Source organism: Vidua macroura, chromosome 2 (assembly GCF_024509145.1).
Source record: "Vidua macroura isolate BioBank_ID:100142 chromosome 2, ASM2450914v1, whole genome shotgun sequence".
Taxonomy (NCBI): domain Eukaryota; kingdom Metazoa; phylum Chordata; class Aves; order Passeriformes; family Viduidae; genus Vidua; species Vidua macroura.
In genome coordinates, this window is record NC_071572.1 from 71,230,650 (window position 1) to 71,254,160 (window position 23,511).

General features: G+C 42.9%; 1 protein-coding gene across 2 annotated transcripts in view; it reads right to left on the reverse strand.

Moving 5' to 3' along the window:
- Positions 1 to 3,858: 3,858 nt before the first annotated feature.
- Positions 3,859 to 23,511, reverse strand: part of GSK3B (glycogen synthase kinase 3 beta) — a 141,510-nt gene continuing 121,857 nt past the window's right edge. Inside the window, exons 9-12 of one of the 2 annotated variants that reach the window (XM_053971132.1) lie at positions 19,352 to 19,390; positions 16,813 to 16,999; positions 11,028 to 11,126; positions 3,859 to 4,057 (exon numbers count right to left, since the gene is read on the reverse strand). In XM_053971132.1, coding sequence (XP_053827107.1) covers positions 3,990 to 4,057; positions 11,028 to 11,126; positions 16,813 to 16,999; positions 19,352 to 19,390 — 393 coding nt within the window. In that variant the 3' untranslated portion in view covers positions 3,859 to 3,989. The remainder of the gene's footprint in view (positions 4,058 to 11,027; positions 11,127 to 16,812; positions 17,000 to 19,351; positions 19,391 to 23,511) is intronic. The other variant, XM_053971133.1, reaches the window with a different exon arrangement.

The window sequence follows — 23,511 nt, forward strand, 5'->3', positions numbered from 1 at the left end:
TAAAAGAGAGGGACAGCTCTGAGCAGACTGTCGCCAACAGCTTGGCATCACTGACCTTCGTGTCACCAGAAAGAAAGTGCAGCCTCTGCTTCACTGGAATGAACACGAGATGCTTCGAAATAAAACAGCAACCTTTGGTTTGGTAAAGAGTTACGTGTTTTCCCATTCAAGACAATCTTATGTGGAATACTAACAAGGTAGTAAAACACAAGCAAACTAGTTTTAGAAACAAGGCCTTCGTGCTGGGCACAAGAAATCAAGAGTCATGTTAAACTTATCTCAAGAAAACAAAAGTGACTTCAGGGAAGGATGTGGGGGAAAAACAGGGAGAAGAAAGGGAACAGAAAGTCCTCCCGGCAGAAAAAACCACCGCAGTCTCCTACAGCGATGGCCCTGCTCCAACTGCAGCCAAATGGCTCTGAGCTGCACCAACCCTGGGGGATGTGGGCATTTCCCTCCCTGGGGGCCCTTTCTGCTCGCCACTGCCCCTGGCACAGCCGCAGGGAGGGTGGGAAGGCCGAGCCTCCTGGAAGCTGCTGCTGCCCAGATGCTCCTGGGTGCAGGGTTGAGGGGAGAGACAGGGTTGAGGGGAGAGACAAGCAAAATCTAAATGGGCTGCTAGGGCAAGGGTCCGAATGAAACCAGCTGCTGCTAGCAGGAGGAGGAGGGCAGGGTGGGCACCTTGGAGACTCCCAGAACAAAGCCACGGCTCCAATGAAGTGAATGACAGTGGAGATGGTTTCTTTTCGTTCCGCTACTGATCAGGGTATCACCGAAACCTTACAGCACTCAAAGAGTTAGAAAGCGGGGTGGGGAGGGGGAAGCAAAGATGCAGGTTTGGGGTGGGAGACATTGTTAATAAAGAAGGAGGAGAAAAAAATAAAAGGGAAATAAAATTCAAAAATCATGGAAGCGAAGGCACTCCAAACTATATAGATACACTATACATCGCTAGAGTTATTGTTACAATAATACAGGCCGGTACCTACTGTACAGAGTTAAAACTATATGGCTTTAAAAAGCTCGTCTACATTTTGTCTGATTATTAAACAGAATCACTGCCCTGAACGGTAACTTTTTGCTCATTAATAACAGTTCCTGGGTCCACATATTTACATACAAAACAATAAAACTCAAAATTCAAAAACAACCAAAAATAATAATGTACAAGCTTGAATTTGGTGAGGAGCTTTGTTTTTTGTTGTTATTTTTGTGGTTTTTTTTTCTTTTTTTTTTTTTTTTCTTATTTACAAAAAAAGGTTGTTCAAAGACCTGGATCTAACTTGTATAAAAGAGTGTGTGATCCTGCTATGATCCTTGAAAACAGAAATAAAACCAGAGGGGCACCCCTGACCCTCCCCCCAGCCTAACACACACACGAGACACACACAGACGCCGGCACAGCCACAAAACCAGAGAGAAACGCTCTGACTCCCCTCCGCCAGTCTTTAACAAAAAAATGAAAAAGAAAAGCCACATGTCCTGGCACAAGCAGCAATTTTTCTTCCGATGTATTTTTATTACTTTTTTTTTTTTTTAAAGACTCTGTAATTTACTGCCTCCAAATAACAGCGCCTGTGGCCAATGCTTCAGCAGTCTTGTCTATACAGCAGATCCATACCCTGCCACTGTCCTACTTTTTGAGTCTCCTGCATGAATTTGGATCACTGGGTCAACCAAGCCCCTTCACTTACCTTTCAGGTCACTGACTAGCTAAGCGCACGCGTCAAGACGCTCTTCAGCCCTTTCTAGTAAGTTGCAGGTAAGGATTTGGAAAGCCTTGTTTCTCAACGTGGGTGTGCTTTCGTTTGCAGCCAGCCAGAATGCAAAAAAGCTTTAAAACCTTTTTTTTTGTGTGTGTGCCCAACAGCAAATCGCCGAGGGGTGTAACTTGAGGGTTTATCGGTTTCATGGTAGGTGGTCACTCACCTCTTCAATCAGCTCCTGCGTCCCCAAACCCACCATGTGCCAGGCAGGAGGGAGAGGGCAGAGCTTTTATCACTTCCAGGGCTGCTAAGAGACAGTTTCCAAAAAATCCCACGTCAACAGCATAAAAGGTACAAGAAGAAACACACCGAGCTCGTGACCAAGCCCCTGCCGCCCCTGCAGCGGCCAAGCTTCCAAAGCCGCTACTGCCGGTTCCCCCCGGGCCACGCGAAGTTCTGCGTGTTCCCGAAAAGCAACTGCTTGCCTTAGAGATCCGCAGGTCAAGGAACAGCTCGGTAAGCACCAAAGGCGACTACAGTTTCTCTGAAGAAGGATAAGGCTGGAGTGGACACCAACCGCAAGCCTACCACAAGATCAGGTCTCCAAAAGTCTCGATTCCGCGCCGGGGCTGCATCCGGACGCTCACCTGCCCCTTTTGCAAGGAATATTGCTTTGACTTCAGGAAGAGAGACGTGGATGCTCGCACCACACGCCGTCGCAGGGAGGAAACCTGGACCCTGAACTGATGGACTAGAACAAGCATTCACCTCACGCTTCAGTCAGACTGCTTCAAGATCGTCGACAAAATAAAAAAAGCAGTATTGTATCTATGTATACATGTATATATTTATATAATATATATACACACACACTCATATAGAGCCAGCTTTCCTACAAGTCAGCAGGTACAAATTACCATCAAGAGCATTTGGATGTGTATTTTAATATTCTACCAATGTAAAAACATAATGGCGACGTGGCAACACGCATCAATAAATAGAGATTAAAAAAAAAAAAAAAAAAAGAAAAAGCAAGAGGTTAAAAAGGATGAAAATTAAATACAGATTCTACCTGTGGATTTAAAATCAGAACTATCGGAGAATGTGGCATCCTGCAAGTTAAAACTGCAGTTAAAAAAAAAAGTATTACAAAATAAACCAGTAGCCTGTTACAGTTCACATTATAAACCCTGGTGTCCTTTTCCTGTATGCACCTTAGGAAAGGGAAGCCTGTTCAAATCAAGAGCCAAGGAGGGGTGGGGAGAGAAAAAACCCACACTTTCACAGTGGCCACTTCCCAAAAAGTCCCTTAACATCCATCCACCAGCTGGGCCCCTGCCCCTGCCAAGGATTTTGTTCGTCCGCTCTTCTCTGCTGAAGCTGGGAGCCGGCCCGAGACACAGAAAGCAGGAGCTCCAGCTGGGCTAAGGGGATGCCTCGGCAGAGCCGACTGCTGCTGTTGGTGCATGTGTGTGTATTATATTATATATCACCCACTCGGGCAAGATTTTTCCCACATGAAGCTGCAGATTTCTCATCACTAGCACTGATTTTTAAAATGCAAGGCTTCCGCTAGTGGTTCAAGCCCTAGACACATGGCAAACCCTCCCCCACCCCCCATGGCAACCTATTTTCCTACCACGTCGCCCGCTCCCCGTGACGAGCCACGCCAGTTCTTCAGATAACCTGGGATATGCATTTGCTGACAAGAAACGCTGAGCTCTGTTGAATGACCCCTGCTAAGCTCCCGACCAAATTCAAGCTGTGCACTACATCAAAGTCCAAAACTTCACTTAAAAATAAAATAAAAAAAGAGGGTAAAAAAAAAAAAAAAAGGAACTTCAGCAGAGAATGAGGTTTGGGATTTGTTTGTTTCGTTTTTTTCCTTCTTTCTGTTGTGGGAGGGGGTATGAGGCAAGAGTCCTGGTTCTGAAGTACACAACAGCAAACTTCCAACATTAAGAGATTGTCGAGGGGAGACATTGGTGTGTTGTATTGCTCCACTTTCCCTCCTCCCCCCACCTAGTCCCCTGCCCCGGACACCCTGCAGAGTGAGAATACAATGAAACTGGTTTGTATTTATAGATATTTTACAAGGTTAAATAAGAACAACAATAATAATAATAAAAAATTGAACACTAAAATGAACAGGTTGGTTGGTTTGTTGTTTTGTTGGATTTTTTTTTCCTCTTTCTAATTTTCTTTCCAAATGTGACCAGTGTTGCTGAGCAAGACTCAAATTACTGGTGATTTTTCCTGTGCAGCTGGCTGCTTGGTACTGGTTCAGGTGGAGTTGGAGGCTGATGCTGTAGCTACACTATTGGTCTGAACTCGTTCTCCTGCGTTAACATCTGCAAACAATAGACAAGAAGGGGAGAGAGAAAAAAAACCCAGCATTACCTCCAAAACAGAGACACATTGGAAACAACAGCTATGACATTCTCCACAAGGGGAAACCCATAACTCCCACCAAGAAGGTGTTTGGTTAGGATGACTGCCCTGATTTCAGGAGATGCAGATAGAACAATCCAATCTGGGGAAAGATGGAAGATAGTCTTTAAGCAGGGCAAAAGCAACCAGGAGTGCTGAGGGCTGTGGGCTGGGCTCCAGCCAGTTCTGCAGTTTGTAACACTGGCTGCTCAGTGCCAAGTCATCTGTGTTACATCCCATAACTGCAGGACAAGGTACACTAGCATTGCCAAAGCCAACACCAGTGTCTGTGGTCACTATGAGGTTTCACATTGGTGAATGTGAAAGCTTCACGTTGTTAGTTAGTCCTTCTTGTACTAAGTCTGCATGTTAGCTGTGTGAATGAACGCAGACAAGGAATGTGACAAGCCTGCTCCCCTGGCAGAAACAGCTGGTGTGCTACTGTGCAATTCATACACTTGTTGCCTGAGAAAGTCTTTCAAGTTTGCTGCTGGTTGCTCAACCCAAGTTGGATCTGCCACCCTCTGAACTGCTGAAGCAGATTAACATCAAGGCCTGAAGCCAGTAATGAGGTTTATGCAAGCACATGATATGTTCGAGGATTGGATCTCTGCAGTAAATGCCTCCAACACCTTCTCAGGGAGGGACAGTGCTTCACAAAGAGACAAGTCACAGGATCAAGGACATGTGTCAAAGTGCATTTCAAGAAAACAGAGGGTTTGCAAAGAAATAACAAAAGGAAATTAACTGTAACTGTGTTTTCATAGGCTGCATGCATCTGGTATTTCCTCTAAAAAATATTCTTAGTATTAGAAGAGTAGGTAGGGGAAAAATATGCACCAATTTCACCTGGAACCATTCTATATAGTATCTAATTAGCCAAGTCAGAAAGACTGTAAGATACTTATAGATAAGTGGGTGAGCACCTAAATGCGTAAAATACAGGATGGGAAAGAGGTATTAAATGAGGTTTTCTCCAAGAGACTGTCATGCATTTCACCCACCACTTAATTTACATAAGATTAACTGCAAAGCTATTGATACTGCAACAGGAAAAAACATCATAAAGACTTATTATCTTGGTACAGAAGAGGGCAGACTGGGCAAACTGTGTATTTGAAAAGACACATGGAAAGGGTTTATAAAAAGAAAGAACAGCTTTGGTGACCTCAGCCTGAAGGGCTTTGTGACTAGCAGGAGGAATACTAGGCATGACAAAACACACCGGTGGGCACTGGATTCTCCATCAAAGAGGAGCTGGGCAAGGCTCTGCAGTCACCTGTTAGCAAAACCCCCTCCTCTTCAGCCACACTGACCTGACCACAGCCACTAACAAGGGCAATGAACTGAATCATGGACCGCTTTGGGTTGGAAGGGACCTTAAAGAATGTCCAGTTCCAACTTCCCTGCCAAGGCCAGGGACACCTCCCAGTAGAGCAGGTTTCCCAAAGCCCCATCCATCCTGGCCTTGAACAGTTCCAGGGGGGTCACAGCTTTTCTGGGCAGCCTGTGCCAGAGCCTCACCAGACTCACAGTAAAGAATTTCTTCCTAATCTAAACCTATCCTGTTTCAGTGTGAACTCATTTCCCCTTGTCATAACACTTCATGCCCTCATAAAAAAGCCCCTTTCTGGCTCTCTTGTAGGCCCCCGTTAGGTCCTGGAAGTTTGCTATATGGTTTTCCCAGAGCCTTCTCTTCTCTGGGCTGAACAGTCACAGCTCTCTCAAGGGAGAGGTGCTCCAGGCCCTGATAATCTTAATCACCTTCCTCTGGACTTGTTTATGCATCCTTATGCTGGTGGCCACAGGTTCACATCCTTATGCTGGTGGCCACAGAGCTGGGCACAACCCATCACAGGCCAGAGTCAAGGGGCAGAATCACCTCTCCCGACCTGATGCCCAACTGCTTTTGATGCAGCCCAGGATACATTTGGCTTTCTGGGCTACAAGTGCATGTTGTAAACTGATGTCCAACCTCTCATCAACCAACACCCCCAAATCCTCCTCCTCAGGGCTGCTGTCAATCCATTCTCTGCCCGGCCTGTATTTGTGCCTGGGGTGCCCTGACCCAGAGGCAGGACTCTGCTCTTGGTCCCATTGAACTCAGTGAGCTTTGCACAGGCCCCCCTCAAGCCTTCCAAGGTCCCTCTGGATGGCATCTCTTCCCTCCAGTCTGCCATCTTGCCAGCTAGAAATGGGCAGCACTTGCTGAGTCACAAATTAAGTAATATTGACAACAGCGACAAAAATAGGAAATCAAACAATCGGCAGCATCCAGAAACACAACTGATAAGTGGGAAGAGAGGGTGATGCCTATTTGAAAAGGAAATGCTGCAAGGAATGTGTGGGAAGAAAGACAAATCGTCCTGTGGGCAGAGCATGCAAGATGACTGCCCTGGGAGTTTCTGATTCCCTTTCATCTCACCCCAAATTAATTGCATCACCTCCTTTAAAAAGGAATGACCATCATGACAAAAAAAAAAGCTCATGCAATTAAAGCACGAAGGCAGCATGACAACAGTACCACTGTTATGTGGGAAGCTGGCCTTGCAGGAGAGAGATGCCCTCCTACATAGAGAATTTCCCTGAAGGAGCAATTCCCAAATCTCACATGCATGCAGACCAAAAATGACCACAGAAATCAGAAGTGACCCAGCAGGCCAGATAATAGTTTCTACATTTTAAACTCTCACTGTGCCTGTTCTAGATTAATTTTCAAGTATGGATAAACTGCAGTTAATGCAACATCTGCTGGCAGTGCCTGATGCAAGCAGTCCAGCTGGATTCTATACTGTTGGCAGAGGATTTCTCTGTATGTGTACAAAAAGTGCTCGTATTTCATTTGCTGAAATGAAACATGGCTTTTGATCTCAATTTCCTGAAGACAGTAGAGGCTGAAATTGTTATCATTACATTGCTACTACACAGAGATAAAGAAAAAAAAAGAGGAGGGGATAGAGCCACTTCAAGTAACATAAGCTCCTTTTCTGTCATCACTGTAACAGGAGAGTTCCTGAGAAATATACATGCCACGTGTTAAAATACATCAGGTGATGCAGGCCAAAAACATTTTCTTGGGGCTTTTCACAACAATATATACATACAGAATACAGAAGTCTCCCCAGGCTAGGACAGAGTACAGAGCAAGCTTAAGGCTGCCCTGACTCCCAGCCTGCAAGAAAATGCAGTATTTTAACAATTCAGCCAATTTGTTGACTCTGCTTCAACAGGACGTTTGAGGAACAAAGAGGGGCTTATTCCAGCATCGCTTTGCTGAAGCACCAGAAAAAGAGCACAACTGGAGTATGAGGTTCTCTGGGCATTCATTTCTCACGATGAAAAATCTATATTTGGGCCTAAGAGAAGGAAATCTAGGCCCTCAGCAGTGCTGACAGAGGACAGCAAAGCCCTGCTGGGGAGCACAGCTAGGAGCTGGCATGCAGCTTTGTGGCACAGGACAGAGGAGTGCCCAGCTCAAGGTCAGGGCAGCCTCTTTGTCCTGAACCACTGCCTGACACCTCTGCCTGTACAGGCAAAGAAGCGTCATGAGGGCTTAAGTGCTAGCTGCTTCCAAAAGTTCTTTACAACAGAGGGCAAAAGCTTCTCTCATCATTATAGAGAACTTCTTCCAATTCAGCTTTTCCTTCTAAGGAGTGCCTCAGCTTTCTTGGAGGGTACATGACATTCCTTAAAACCTCCTGAAAGGAGAAGACAGGGCTACAGTTCAGAGAGCAACAGAGGTGCCAACTCAGACTGAGAAAGCCCATTAGCACTGCTGACAGCATTAGCTGGGTGCATTTGTGATGCTGACAGGCTGTGCTGCTCATCTGCAAAGAAACAAAGCTACCACCAGCCTGGGAATCCTCACAGGACATCTGAGGAGCCAAGTGGAAAGAGAAGGATAGCCTGATTTTCATATTGTGCCTGCTTATGGATGTAGAAATCCAGACTCTGAGCAAACCTGGCAAAATGTGCAAGCTTTACTTCTCTTGTTGTGGATTCATCCCTGTTCTGAGCTTGTAGAACTCTGAGAGAATTGCTTGCCCATCTTCTCCTGGTTAAGGAATTCAAGTTTTTCAAAATTCCTCCAATGCGAATACCACAAATGCACTAAATCTTATTTCATGGAGCACTGTGGTGTTTTTCAACTACGACACACTGGCAGGCAACACCAGCTCTAATCTGTTCTGTTGCTGAAAGTTCAGGCACACCATTGCATTTGGGATCACATGGGATCAACACAGCAGGATGCCTAAGACGATGACCCCAGAATCCCTGCTGGCACAACTTCCCTGCAGATGGCAATTATGCTCTTCCAATCTTAATGCTGACTAACAGAGAGGTAGCTACTATTGCTGGCTGATCCAGGAAGAAAAATGTAGTCACACAAGCAGATATGCATTGCATTCAGCTTGGTCTGCACACTTCCCTCTCAGATGCTGTGGCTGCACAATTATGAAACCATCTTCTTCCTCCTCTAGCCATCCCCGGGAATATGACTGCACTGGCATTTTTCATCAATGGCAGTATAATTCACAGAAAGCTAGCACATCATTTCAAGAAGGGGCCAATAAATCTCATAAATGTTTAGGAGAATTTACTAATGTCAGAGCAGCAAGGCTACATACTCCCAACTGCAAAGCCAGGTTCCATTACTAGAGCAAGTACAGCTTTGCCTCAAGAGAAGAGGAAATTGACAACAAATGTGGTTTTTTAACACTGCTTGCTAGAGAGAGGCACAAGTTACACATGAATAATGTGAATTACAATTACATATTTGCTCTTCCCTTTACTGCTGTGAGAACTACATTTTGCTGCATCACTGCCACTCAAAAAAGCAGTTTCTGAACCTGTACTGCTTACTCACACAAACATTTTGCAGAGAAGTCTCCTGCCTATCAGGATGCCCTGGGTTAGGTGGGAGACTTGTTCCCACACTGCTTTAGCAGTTACTGAGGAACTTAACATTTAATGCTTTGGGAGATGCAGGGGGTATAGAGAAAGAAGGGACTCCTTGTATGAAAATCTCTTGCTAAATGTAGCAACAGCATGCAAAGCAAAATAGATTATAATAACCTCAACAGGACGTAATCCTAAACATCATAACTCTGATGACATTCCCACCACCTGCTGTGAGAAACCCGCGTCAGTAAGAAACGACCAATGGCAGAAATCCGAAGCTGTGCAATACTAAACTTAATTTCACAATTTCTTTCCAATCAGCAAGGATATTATTTTTGGTTTTGAACCACAAATAGGAGGACATATCCCAACTAAGTGCAGTGCTGGCAAACAGAAGCTTTAAAAATGTTGACATCAATAATATGGGATGGGTTGGGGTTTTTTGGCTTTGGTGTTTTTTGGCTTGTTTTTCTTAATACTCCACATTTAGAACTTGAACTACTGCATTTTCTCCCTATACAAGGCCTTGAAAAGTGCTGAGTGAAAACAGATTTCTGAACCCCATTAATTCCTCATGACATGTGTCTTAGTGGAGAGAACTGTTTAAAAGGCATGAAAGGGATATTAGGTGAAACAGTATTTTCCGGAAAAGCTTAAAATAATTTTCCATGTTTGTATTTTGTACTTTTTAATCACTTTTACTACTTTATCTGTTTTCTCACTTGTTGAGCAACAGATGCTCAACAACATAAGAGGCAAACAGAGAACATGACTATTTGCAAAATACCACCAAGTGTATGAAACAAACATAGTAAATTTGAAAATAGCAGTTTTGCTTTCTCCTAAATTCAGAGTACATAAATGGTACAAGCTGTGTCTTTAATCTACTGCTACTACAATTTCAGAGAGAAATCTCATCTTTCAAACCTGGGTGCATCTGTCCCAGAGTATGAAAATTCTCTCTTCATCACTGGCTGGAGCAAGTGCATCAAATAACTGTCCAGCACATCAACCAGCAAATGCCTTCCTGCATATTTCAAGAGCAGCTTTTGAGTCAGGCCTTCTCCTCTTCAGCTATCCTACACTAAGGAAGTGTCCTGCACTGCAAAAGGGCTGACGGCCCTTGTGGGCTGGGGCTGATGTGCATGCAGGACATGTGGAAGCACACCTGTTTTGCAGCCTGCCTTTGGTTGCCCAAGCCCCGAGAAAGCCTCTGGTATGCTGAATCAGGGCTGACTCAGAGGAAGAATTCCATGTACTAAATCACCTCTGCCACATCCTGCAGCACCTGGGAGTTTCTTTGGGAGTCTCCCAGCTAGTATTACCAGGCGTTAAAACTTTCACTGGAAACAGAATACGGAGTGGCTAAAGGTCAACAGTGAGCTTTTCAAAGGTTTCTGACAGAAACCTGAGAGACCAGGAGCCAAACAAAAAATTCACTCAGAACTGGCCAAAACCCAAAAATATTTGCCTTGTGCCTGAAGATGACACAAGAAAACTCAGTAGTAAGCAACTGCAACTACTAAGATGAGGCAGTGAGCACGCTGACTGAACTCCCTAACTAGACTTTTAGATGCCAATGCCCTTAGGGAAAAATCCTCTCTCTCCATCCACACTACACAGAGGCCACATGCTCTGAGCTAGCTGTTTCTTTTCTTTCTAGGCATCACAACTCATTCACCAACTTAGTGTTAATTTCAGGATGGCTGAGAGCACAGAAATTAGGTGCAAACCAACCGTGAGAAGGACCAACAAATTAAGCAATCAAATGCAAGTTTGAGTGCCTTGGGTTGAGATTTGGGCTGGTGACCACAGCTAGCACACAAATGACCACCTACCAAGACCAAAGTTCAGGTGATACTAAAACAATCCCTTCCTCCCCATTCACTTTGTGGGCTGAGGTGGCTTGTGGCCTCAGCAGAGGGAAGGTGCCTGGGCAGCAGGAGCGAGGGTGGGGAGGGAAGGAGGCAGGCAGTTGCACGTTCTCACCTGAGGCTGCTGTAGCATTTGTAGGGGTTGAAGCAGCTGCTTGGTTCCGGGCATGAGCAGGGATGAGGATCGAAGCCAGAGATGGGTTACTTGACAGTTCTGGAGGGGAGGTGGAACAAACAGTTAGCTCATCATCCACAAAGTGCTCCACATGCAGGATCAGCTCCCAGGGTTTCCCCTGTAACGGCACCTCAGGTGAAACACATGCCCTTACAGCCCAAGGTCACATTACATTTTCTGCTTTGCCAACCAGTGAGAGGAAACCACAGCGATATTTAGCAAGGCAGTCTCCCAGAGCAAGACTGCCAAAACTACAGATAGTGGTGCAAAGGAGAAACTTCCTAGAGAAAGAGAGTGGCTTGGGAGTGAGCAAAGAACCAGCCAAGCCTGTACCTTGTCAATGGCCTGACAATGCTGTTTCCTTCTGAGCACTGGAGAAGGATCCCCTTCTTCACAAGCCCACCTGCAATCAGTCCCAGGGAGAAGGCTGATAACAGTGGTGGTGCTTTGGGCACTGGTTCAGCAAACAAGCAGCTGCAACAGTTGCTCCAAGAGTTTCAGGGATTAGTTCTTTGGCTCACTCAAGCATCATTTTTTTCTCAAGGACCCAGGAACCCAAGACCAATCTCTCACAGCAGTCTCCTTGAGCGAGGCCAAGAAGAGGTAACGTATCCTTTGAAAGGACAGGGAAAGGCAAAGGGAATTGGTCAGCTGGGCAATTTAAATGGACAACAAAATGATGCAATCATTCTGTCTGAAGACATTAACCAGGGAAAAAATAGTAATGTCTTTTAGGCTCCAAATCTAATATAGCTCCAGTGTGTATCAGAATGAGAAATAGGCATCTTACAGCCACAACTGTGGGAGGATTAAGGGCAACACATTGCCAACAAATGACAATCTTCTGGCACCCTTTCAAGAGAATCTAGTGCCTCACAGAAGGTGGGACTGAGCCGAGACAAGACAGGTCCTGTTTGTTTCAGAAACAGGAGCGACTGGCTGTCTCCTGAGAAAGCAACATCCGGTAAAAAGGATGTGAACAGTCACCTCACAGAAGGAGACTGATGACTTTTGGAGCTCCAGGAGGTCATCTGGAGGAGAAATGAGAACAGGAGAATAGACAGCCTTTTATGCGAGACCTCCAGATAACACAGGCTGTACAGAAGCCCAGCCAAATTGTGGCATAGGTTCAGTAAGGGGCTTTTGGACACAGTCTCAAATTATTTGGGCTCATTTTTAAGAGGCTATTGCTATTTTTTAATGCTAGCTCTAAACTCAGGGCCTAAAGGGAGCAGCAGTCCACTTGCTGATATTTTTTTCTCTGCTGTTACATTAAGTTTCATTACTGCTGGGAGGGCAAGAGGCAGAAGACTCCCCTGATTACAAGCCTCTTATTACTACACATTTTAAGTTGGTGTTACGGCACTTATGAATGCAAGCAGGTTGCTACACTACCTGCAACCCATATATCTTGTAATACTCCATTCAGGTCTAAGCAGACCTAGCTAGTCCTTTTAGACTATTTAAGCCTCAGTATTCACAGCACTTGTACAAATACAAAATCCTCAATTCATGTGGGAGTAATTCAGAATTCATATATTCATAATGTTATGCAGAATGTATGGATCTCCATTTTAAATGGAAAAATAAACTGAAGAAACATGAATCCTTACGTGTCAAAGTGAACACCAGTTATAAACCTATACTTCAATACTATCTTGGGTATTATAGCTGCTTTGTGCTAGAAAATGTTGCTCCCTTAGTATTTTTTTCCAAATCTGTTTCTCAAGTCTGTTATTACTGGGAACCTACTCTTTACATTGCTCTTTTGAAAGTTTCTATCACCCCTGCATTATTTTCTGCTCATCACTTGAAACAATACGGAGCTGTGATCCAAACAAAAGCAGAACTAAAACAAGGAAATCCCATGACACTTGCTACCTTCCGGTGCTGCACAGTGCCTTGAGGTGTAGCTACAGACTGTCAGTGTTGCTGTAGCCCAAAAACTAGTTGACCAGACAGAACACCACCCTTGCAAGGGCACTTTGACCCTCTCCTCATTCCTTCTTCATCTAATGTTGTCAGAACACCTCCTTTTGTATTGTAGCAATAATAATGGCTTTTTGTTGTGCTTAATGCAAGTGCAACCATTTCTCTGAAGCTATCTTAAGGAACTTTCATAGGGACTAGAAGACTGTTCTTGTTCCCTTCTCAACCCTCACATTATCTTTCTCAATATGATGTTTTTTAAATTCAGCATACTCTGAATGTCTTGAACTTAAGAGGAGCAGGCCAATTCAGAAGAGATATAAACAAAATAAAGTGGACTCTTTTGGTTGAAGTTTAATAACAGCTTTGCTTGAGAACTTGTTTGAATTTTTGCTATAATTTATTTTTGCACCTATCCCATCTCTAAGGATGAGACATGGCAATACTGAGGAGAAAGTTTGACCTGTGATTATCTGCAGTCTACAAAATACTGAGAATCTTTGTCCTTATTTGGGCAGGGTGTTCAGCTGTAGCCTGGTTATGGAAACCAAATGTGCAGCTCAGGGCTGGGTTAATACAACCAGTACAGCTGCAAGAAGCTATTGTGGTCAAGGCAATCCAGACAAAAGTTTTCAATATAATGATGTGAACAGAGCAGCTATCACAATTAATTTATGAGACCCAACTCCCATCCACATCACCTGGGAGAACACCTTTGGCTTTCAAATCATACCATTTGCAGCCACTTAAGATCTCCAAAAAGGAGCAGGAATGAAAATGTCCAGTTTTACTAGAAGACCAGATCACCTTCATTCTCCAAACACAAGAAAATGCCTGGTATTGGGAAACAGTGCAGTGTTCTTTTTCAGTATTATTATACTTGATATATCAACACTCCAGGAATTACCTGGAAAAATTGCTCTTCTACCAGGGCTTTTTTTTGGTCACAATAACAAACTTTCCATTATATATACACATAAACATACACATATATATCTCTCTAAATAAAAAAAGAATTAAGGGTCACAGGGTAGGGTCATTAAAATATAAACAAGCAAAAATCCCAATGCACTCCCCCTTCAATAAAAAAGTAATTCATCTTTGTGAAGCATGATAACCATTCCTAAGTGCTGAATCAATGAAAGAATTTTACAGTCTTCAGTGGCCAACATGGAGTGACATTAACTTTTGTGACACAGCACAATTGCTGGCATGTTATAAGTGATTTAGGAAATGGCAGTCATTTCACAGACTATTTGAAAATGTGGTTTCTAAGAGAAAAATTGGTTTTTGTCTTGCAGATCTAAAAGCCTAACTGAATTGCAGCTCTGTGGCTAGCAGAGATACTTCCTTAGCCAAAATAACTTTTTCAAAACCCAATTAGCATATAATGCTAATTTTAAAAAATTAAGAAAAACTTTCAGGCAAGACATTACAAATGACCAGACAATGGTCTCTTCAACAGATTTAATCTCTAAGATAAACACCCACAACTACATGGCTACCCACCTACTACATGCCCCACAACTACAGCTGGCTGCCAAAGACCATGATCTTGATCTTCCATATACCCTCACTGCTCTTTTTCTAGACTCTATCTGAGCAGCATCAGCACCCAGATCAGATTTGATATGCTGTTTAATTTCTTTTTGAAAATCAGTCCAATGCCTTAATGGTCAGATTTATCTTGTCATTTCTAACAGTTTTGCCTTCAAGCCCTCTGCAGTCACCTCCTACTTCATGGGTTTCAGGCAACTGACTTCAGCCAAATCAAACACTTCTAGAACTTAATATTGCCTGTTGAAAACAAATGCTATTTAAAACAAAATTGTCTTTCATTACTTTTTAAATCACCACAGATGACTCAACATCACTCATTATCCATCTAATGATCTGTTTCCTAGTTGGGATTTCTGCACTGGAGTAGCCAATTTGATGGAACCTTGAACAGTAAAGACCAAAGAACAAGGACTGAACAGTAGTCACAGAAGAAGCAAAAGCTTCTTGTATATCTTGAGTTCATAGTCAGGACTGCTGTACATTTATCAACTACAAAGTTCTTCAAATCACTGTGCTAAGCAACATATTGAGGTATTTAAAAATAACTCTGGTTTGGGGTTTATTTTGAGTTTGACTGGTCACCTGCAACAAAGCATGTTCGGAAATGCATTAATGATCAGCCTGTGTCCTATCTTCCCTTATAGATGGTAAAACTGGGACCTGTAGATGACAGAAATTTCCTTTTTTTTATCTTAAGGAAATTGCTCCACAGGAACTGTTTTCTCTTACCATTCCCAGGAGCTGCTTTGTGAGGGAAGGCACATGAGCTCTTTAGGATGGCAAAAGAGGTGCTTTAAACTTGCTTCAGCATTAGGGTAACTTAGCCAGCAGCTTCTACACTATCTGAGGGGAACCAGGGACACACTCCCAATACATGTATCTGTTTTTTCCCCTAAGAAAAACATTTTGAATTGACTCACTATAAAGCCTTCCAAATCTTTTTAAAAACCTTGTTTTTGTGTAGTAGGTAAGTTCAATCTTAATGTCATCATGAAACAATTAATCAATACTTTCAAAAAGAACAGGGGTGAAGCTGTATTAAGATACTGGGATCAAAACTATTTTAGCTACCGAAGACGGCCTTAGAGGGGCAAAACAAAAGGCAATCCAGGAGTACAAGGAGGCACTTGTTACATAACTACTAAATTTCTAACAACAGATATAGAAATCAGCACAGAGGACAGTGACCTGGAAGCACAAGCTATTTACTTGACCACTTTAATGTGTTTATGCTTCATAAATGGCCTTTTATTTTTTAAATAAAAAGGCTCTACAAGTGGAAGGAGAGAGCTGTTTCACCTTTTGTAAGAAGGACATGACATGCACTAAAGAGTCTGAAAAATTACATTGATGCTAAATGGGCCAAAAGGTGTTTTTAAGACTTTCAACAGAAAATGCATACAGAACATTCTTGCTCAAAGGGTGAGAGTTGGCAGCAAATCACTTAAAGAAAAACAACAGAAAAAGTGCTCCAAAATTAATTATAAGCATATTTGTATGCCATACTTCTCACATGTTCTGTTTTGGCAGGCAAAACTATTCTGGGGGGGAGGGGTATCAGTTTTGCATTTCTGACTTCTGTAGAAAAAAAAGAGATGAATGGTTTTAAAATCTGATACTAGCCTGGCTTTAAATAAGAAAGTTAGTTGTACATGTATTTTTACAGTTTCTAAATGACTGAGTCAGTGTAATGCCAGATGAACTGTACAGCATATAAAATCTGGACAGTAAAGCATCTGTATTTATCTTGCATCCAGAACCAAAATGGGCAGCAACACTACAAACCTCCCTGCCAAACCTAACATGCATTACTACTTGGCTATGGTGTCTCAGGTAAGAAGAAGCAGGACCATCTCTAAATAATATTCTAACCTGCATGGTCCACTGACTGTGATATTTCACACAAAGCCATCAGCCCAGTTGCAGACTCTGACCTATTCATATTCATACTCTGCAGACACATGCTATAAGCATTGTAATCCTTCCTGATGCAGTCCAGTAACAACCACCCTCGGCACCTCAGCAAAACCGAATTGGAGGAACCAAGACTCTGAAAATCCTGTAACTTCAAGTCCCCTTCCTCTCCTTTTGAAAAGGACACCTGGTTATGCAATTACTTAATAAACTTAGTAACATCAGAGATTTTTACTCCCAAGGGAGTAACATCTGCATTGCAGCCAACATTTATCCCACCGCTTCCTCCTAAAGAAGGGATCCTTCAACGCTCTCAGTCTACCTTGAGTGGTGAAATTGAAGAGTGCAGGTTTATCTCGCCCATTTGGTAACTTGACGTTTGGGTCCCGTAGTTCATCGAAGAAAGAGTGCGCACAGGCCTCCAGGGGAGTCAGGCGGGCCGTGGGGGTGTACTCCAGCAGGCGGCTACATAGCGCAATTGCTTCGGGGGGAGTGCGGGGCCGGAAGACCTGCGGGGACAGCAAGAAAACAAGCAAGGAGAAACATGTTGTCTGGCTAGGTCTCGTCTCTCTGTTGACCAGAAGCAAGTCAGAGCAATTAAACCTCTCATTGCCCAGCAAGCTGGAACAAACTTGCAGTTTGTGCTAATCAAAGTCCTGCAGTAAGTGTGGGAAAATCCATTCCTGGGGTTGAGAAAGGGTTAATTGCAACGCCTTGCACTAGAGTGAAGGTGCAATGCCAGCAAGAGACTTAATGAGAGCGCACTCAGAAAAACAACTTTGAGAATGAAGGGGAAACTCATTCAAAAAATCATGACAAACACACACAGGTGCTACCAGCCATGCATATGGGATGGAGTGAAGGTGGGGAAGAAGGTTCAAAATGAGCAGGATTCACTGAATGTAAAAATATAATACAGCCCCGCTATGGTTTTGGGTTGGGTTTTTTCTGGCTAGTGAAGGAAGTCTTACTAACATGGACTTTTGCAGGCAGGCAGGTCAGACTGTTGCTATGGAGGCTGCTGTTCAGCTTTGGAGAACAACAAGGAAAGCACAGGTGGGGTGCAGGAAATGTCTAGCTCCAATTTGCAAGTTACTCCTTCGCCGACCTTATTCTGGCAAACTACTCCTGTAAGTTTATAGGGATAATTCCTGCACATTTGGTATTTATAAGGACAGCTGAAAATTTTGTCAAGAAAACCAACTATTTTAATCTAACAGATTTTCACTTGGAGTGATTACAAAAAGCAGTTCTACATTGCAGCTTTGTTTTAAGCCTCTAAGAATTGTTCGACCCACTGCTAACCACACTCTCCATAATCCTTTCTCATTCCATTGTAAGCAAAATAGGAGTAAATCATGTACATGACCTGGATGGCTGCCTCAAGCATTTGTCTCTTGCAATGTTGCAGGTAAAACGCAGTCTGGGGTAAATGGAATAGGGTGGGTGTGAGTTTTAAGTTCTGATGCCAGCATTTTTGTTAAAAATTGAGGTAATGCAAAATGCCTTTGCACCAGTGCAGGTGAACTCAAGCCACACAGCACCAAGGAGAGAAAGAAAAAGAAAAAAAGAAGGAAAAAAAAAAAATCAGTGCATGACATGCTAGATAATCACAGACAAAAAGCTTGCACAGGCACTCTTTTAGAAAGAAGGTTTTAAACCAGGCATATATGCTCTCTTGAATGAGAATCAAACACAAAAGCCAAGTTCTGCAGGGACTGAAATTTCCTGCCCCTGGTACCCAGCAGGGCCAGCAGCACTGGGTTTGCTGCAGTGTGTGCTGTGCTAACTTGTGTAGCAAGGAATCCTGACTAGTAGAGTCAGGGAGCCACAGACAGGAAGACTCGACTTTATTCCTACTACCAAGTTATTGCAAAACAGACTGCTAAAGTTTTCACACGAGGCCTATAATGACAAAAAGAAAGGCTTTAGTTTAACACTACTGGCAGAGAACCTGTACTGACGACTGTGTTACTGAAAAGGCAGCAGAAGCTGCTTTGTGCCCGCTGCCTGCAGAGCTTGTGACCACAGCTCAGAGAGGATGCAATTATTACTCCCAAGTCACAGCCTGACCAGAACAAAATCCAAGACTGTCTCCAGTTAAAAAACAAAAAGCCTTCTGGCTTCCCCCCACCTCCACACGGTAAGTAGCACAAATGTGTATGTCTTGAGGTAAACCCACAGAAGTGAAGTTGTTCTGTATTTAATGAGAGGTAAAATTACTGAGGCCTCCCTCATGCACCTTCACAGTAATATTTTAACAAGTTTGATTTATCACAGCTTGAAATTTTAGTACTTCACTCTTAGCTGTGTTTTTCTCCTCAGTACAGCTCACATATATGGCACTATACAGATTTTAAAAAGAAAATAATTTTATTTCCTTAAGGCAAAGATGACAAGCCCTTATATTGAGAAAATTAGTAGGCAGACAGTCACAAATCTGACACATGTAAAAGGAGTACTTGCTTGTCCATTCAAACCCTTCATTTTCAAGTCCTTGAAACCCTAACATGTTTCCTAAACCCTGTTATGAACTGCTCAGCCTGCTTTTGGATCTGGAATTAGTCATTTGGGGTAGGCAGTTCCCAAAGTCTGCCCTCACTACTTCAAACCAGGAAGGGGAAAAAATATATATATATACTAGGAGGGCTCACATAGCCTTCCCCTGCAACAAGGGGTGACTAACACATGAAGCAAGTTACAGGTCTATGCCCATCTCATCTCTATCAGCTTGTGTTACATTTGCCTGGCTACTGCCTCAAGGATGCAGTTTGAACTCATTTATTCCACTTCTAGCATTTCTCTCCTTTTTTTTTTTCAAGGCTAGGCCTAGTAATTTGAAAAAATATTTAAGTACATACCCGTACTCCTGAGGTGAAATGTCCTGTTCCTGACGAGTCCTAAAGATGATAATGCAGTGAAATAATCCAAACAGGGGGAGTCAATCCAAAAGAGAATAGTCCAGCAAGGAAAAATATAGCCAATATTATAAGAAATCCATGGTGTGGGGGACATAGTAAATGTTTATACAATTAGAACTTTAAACATCAGTCTCCATAGCAGCAAGTCCAACTTCACCACAGTGTATGCCAAAAAATCGATTGTGCAATGGTGAGGCATAGTATAGAAACATTTCTATATGAAATTTATGTTCCAATGCCAGTGCATTTACTAAAAAAATAAAAAAAATTGAAATCAAAACTCTAACTTGAACTAAAAGGGTAATTGAAATTGCCATAATAAAGAATTTTCAGTCCTCGGTCCTGGATATAAATGTCCACAGAACCAAGTGGCCAGATTAGTTTCTCTCCAAAGATCCATCCCACTTGTAAATCTGTCCCAGACACACAATGTAAACTTTTGAATGGGTTTGGGTTTTTCTCAAAAAAACCCAAATCCCTAGAAATTTGTAATTTGTGCTGAAGATGAAGTAAAAATCTGAGATCTATGCTTTAAATTTGGATATTTTTAATTTGTGTGCACTACAAGTACCTCAGGCCGCCGCGGATTATTCTCCATTTTGGATTGACTTCCCCCTCCACTGGGTTTTGTTTGCTGGCATTATCTCTTTAGGATTCTTCAGGAACTGGACGTACCACCTCAGGAGTGCGGGTATGGACTAAATTTCTCTCTATTGCGGGTTTATTCCCCCTCATACCCGTCGCACCCGTTACTTAAGAATTTTTTTCCTCCTCAATTTGTCCCCTCCCGCCTCCCTTTTGAATAACAGCCTAAGAAATAAAAGCAAAACCCTCTACGGTCTTTTAGCTCTTCCCATTCAGCAAAGTTCCCCCGGGAAAGCTGCCCAATTCACCCACCGAGAACTACACGAGCAGCTGCCGCCCATGGCAATGGCTATGCCAGCATTTCCATGCCACAGGGCACCAACGCCAAGGCTGGGCTGATGCTCCGTGGTGGGAAGGAGCGGGAGGATGGACAGACAGTGGGACTTGTGAGCCGTGAAGCCCCTTGCACATATGTCTCAGCAGGAATTTAAAGTCTCTGTAGTTCTCAGTGAGGGAATCAATTTAGTAAATAATCCGCGGATTATTTTTAGTCTGCGGACTAAAATTTAGTGCACGGACTAAAATCCGGCCCATCGGAGCAAAGTCTGTCTCGGTCTAAAATACATTTGGGTCAAAGCAAAAGAAAAAAAAAAAAAAAGAAAATAAAAAAAAAAGGAAAGAAAAAAGAGAGAAAAAAAAAAAGGAATAAAAGCTAAGTGCACAAAGTGTTTGGGTAGACTAACATTTAGTATGCAGACTAAATATGGCCGGGCAAAAGGCACAGCAAGTCCACAAACAAAATCAAAACCAAAAATAAAACACTGACAGGAACTTTTAAAGCAATCAAATACTACCCCACCGGCGCAGCAATTCATTTTTCTAAAATGAAACAAGACCTTGTGTAAGGCTATTTGTCCACAGGAGGGACCGAAGGCTCAAGTTTTCATTTTAAAAAATGAACCTGTTTTGGAGATAAACAAATGCAAAAAAAAGGCTTTACATACAATATTCTTCAAGAAAAATTTGCACTTGAATAACTCAAAACCTCTTGTTTCTGCAAAGCAAATGAATTTCAGGCTGAGACCCAGGCTGCTGGTTTTTCTTTGGGGGTTTTTTTGGATGAGTTACAAAAATCTCTGGATGATCATGTCAAATGGAAATGCTGACTCATCCAAAGCCACAGCTTTTGATGCTTTTGTTGGTTTTTCCTTCCCCCCTTCAGATGCCAATAAATCTGTACCTCACCAAGTAGCTGAGGGACCAGTGCGAGTTGTTTCTTTGTTCAGGCTTGCTAGTGGTGCTCAAATACTGACAGACCATAAGAGCGAGTCAGCAAGGCCTGACACACTCCTCCCTCCTCTTAAGCTGAACTGCCATCAATGCAATTTTTTTTATATTACTCCCCCTTCATTTTTCTGGAACTACCACCTTCTTCAACATTTCAGGCTTAAGTTCCCCTGGTGCACTACACAGCTCTCATCACCAAGAGACTTCAATTCAGATGAAGGCTTTGTGCACTAGCAGAGCAGTCACATTTTATCTTACTAATTGGAAATAGTTCCTACCAGTGTAGCGGAGTTTACGCCTCTTCTGAATTTTATTTTTCTGCACATATGGAAAGATGAAACAAAAAGGATGGAAAGCACAGAATTCTCCTATTTCACTTCACCCACATCAGCATTCAGCTCTCAAATAAAACCACATGGGGCAAGAGCTAAGTATTGTTTTAACAGAATGGTTGCTCTGACTTTCAATTCATTGACATTCCTCAAACAAACTTTCCATGCACAACACGAGCTCCATCGTCTTGGCGTAATTAAGCCCCAAAGCCAAAGCTTCACAATGTGACACCAAGGTGCTCTTCTAGTCAGTGTGTATTAAAAGACATGATTTCATGCCATCAGCCACTGTGTGTCTTGCATGCAGATTGTGAATATTGCCCGCATGCTGTGCTACCTAAGAGAGCAGAGGCTTAGGGAAATGACATCTGTTGCTAACACACCAAGTTTGTGACACCATGGTTAAAAATTTCCTCACCAGCTTCAGACTCACATGCTTTGCCAAGAACCACCCACACCACCGATTCAAGGCTGACAGTCTGTGCACATCCTTTCGGCTTGTAAGCACATTTTTTATTGCATACGAACATTAGGTAAGAGAGAAAGCTCCTCCCTTCAACCAAAACCTTGTGCTGTTTACAAGCCAAGTCATCAATGTAGAACACAACCCTCAAATCAACTTTTAAAAAATGCTATCATACAATACAATTACTATGAAGCATCATTTTGATCACCCAAATTTAACACAATAAGGCTCATGAGAAACACAACACATTCACAAACAAAAGAAGAGGGAAGAGACACACTCAAGACAGCAATGTATGCACTGAGCTCTACCTGGCACAAAAAACCCCAAGGCTGCATCTGAAGCTCTTGGGACTAGTCTTGTTCCAAAAGCCTGAGAATTTCAACATGGGATTTCTGAAATATGCCATTTGGCTATTTTGAAGTGTACAAAACTCATGTGATAAAAAACAGAGGTTAGAAGATGTCCACAAAAGAGGCACTGGTGTTGGGAGATATTTTAAAATATATATAAGCCCCCCAACTTCCTTCTCTGATTAATTCCCTCTATGTTTTTTCTAAAAGCACCTCAGAAATGGTAAGCACCTGATTAGTCAAGAATTCCTGTCTGATGGCACTTAGACAGGGGAAAATGAAGTAAAGACAGAAGGGTTAAGTGGCTTACAAATGAGCCAACACAGAACTGGGAACAGGACCAGGAACCTGTCTTCAAAGCTACTTCTTGTTGAGACCACACACTTTTTACTGGGCTCCTTCCATTGAGGACCCTGTGGAGACAGAACGAGCTCGCGTTTGTTACCCAGTGCATGTGCTCTGCTTCTACCGAGCTCCAAAGGAAAGCAACAAAGCTAAGAGGAACTAAACAGCTCCCCTTCTCCTGAGAGAGAACCCCAAAAATGTACCTCAGTGCTCTCAATCTCGCTGGACAGCTGCTATGAATAGCCTAGACAGATGTGTTGCAGTGGCATGGCTAAACAGATGGTACACTGCAGAAGACATGTTAAATTTAGCATTTGATTTCCATAGTCACTGACGGAAATCCTTTCCTAATGTTGCATTAGTGCTCACTCATCTACTGTTAAGCAGTACTTTCTTTACTGCATACGAATTGGGCAGAGGCAGGGCAATTTACCACCCAGCAAACCTGGCTTCTTTGCTCAGCCATGTAAAATAAGAGATTTACACTGTCAAAAATCATTGCTGCTGCAAAAGGAGCTGACAAATATGAACTTGCCAGAAAAACTTTTTTTTTTAAGTTAGTCTCTAGAAGAGTTGTTTTCACTCTTTGTTTGTAAGTCATTACACATCAAGCAAAAACCAGAGCTGTACTCTTTAGAAAAAGGTCAAGGCACAGTTTTACAACAGGCATAAATCAAGTCCAGCTCATGCTGGAAATGGGAGTTCTGCCCTTTTGGACATGCAGGTCTGCCC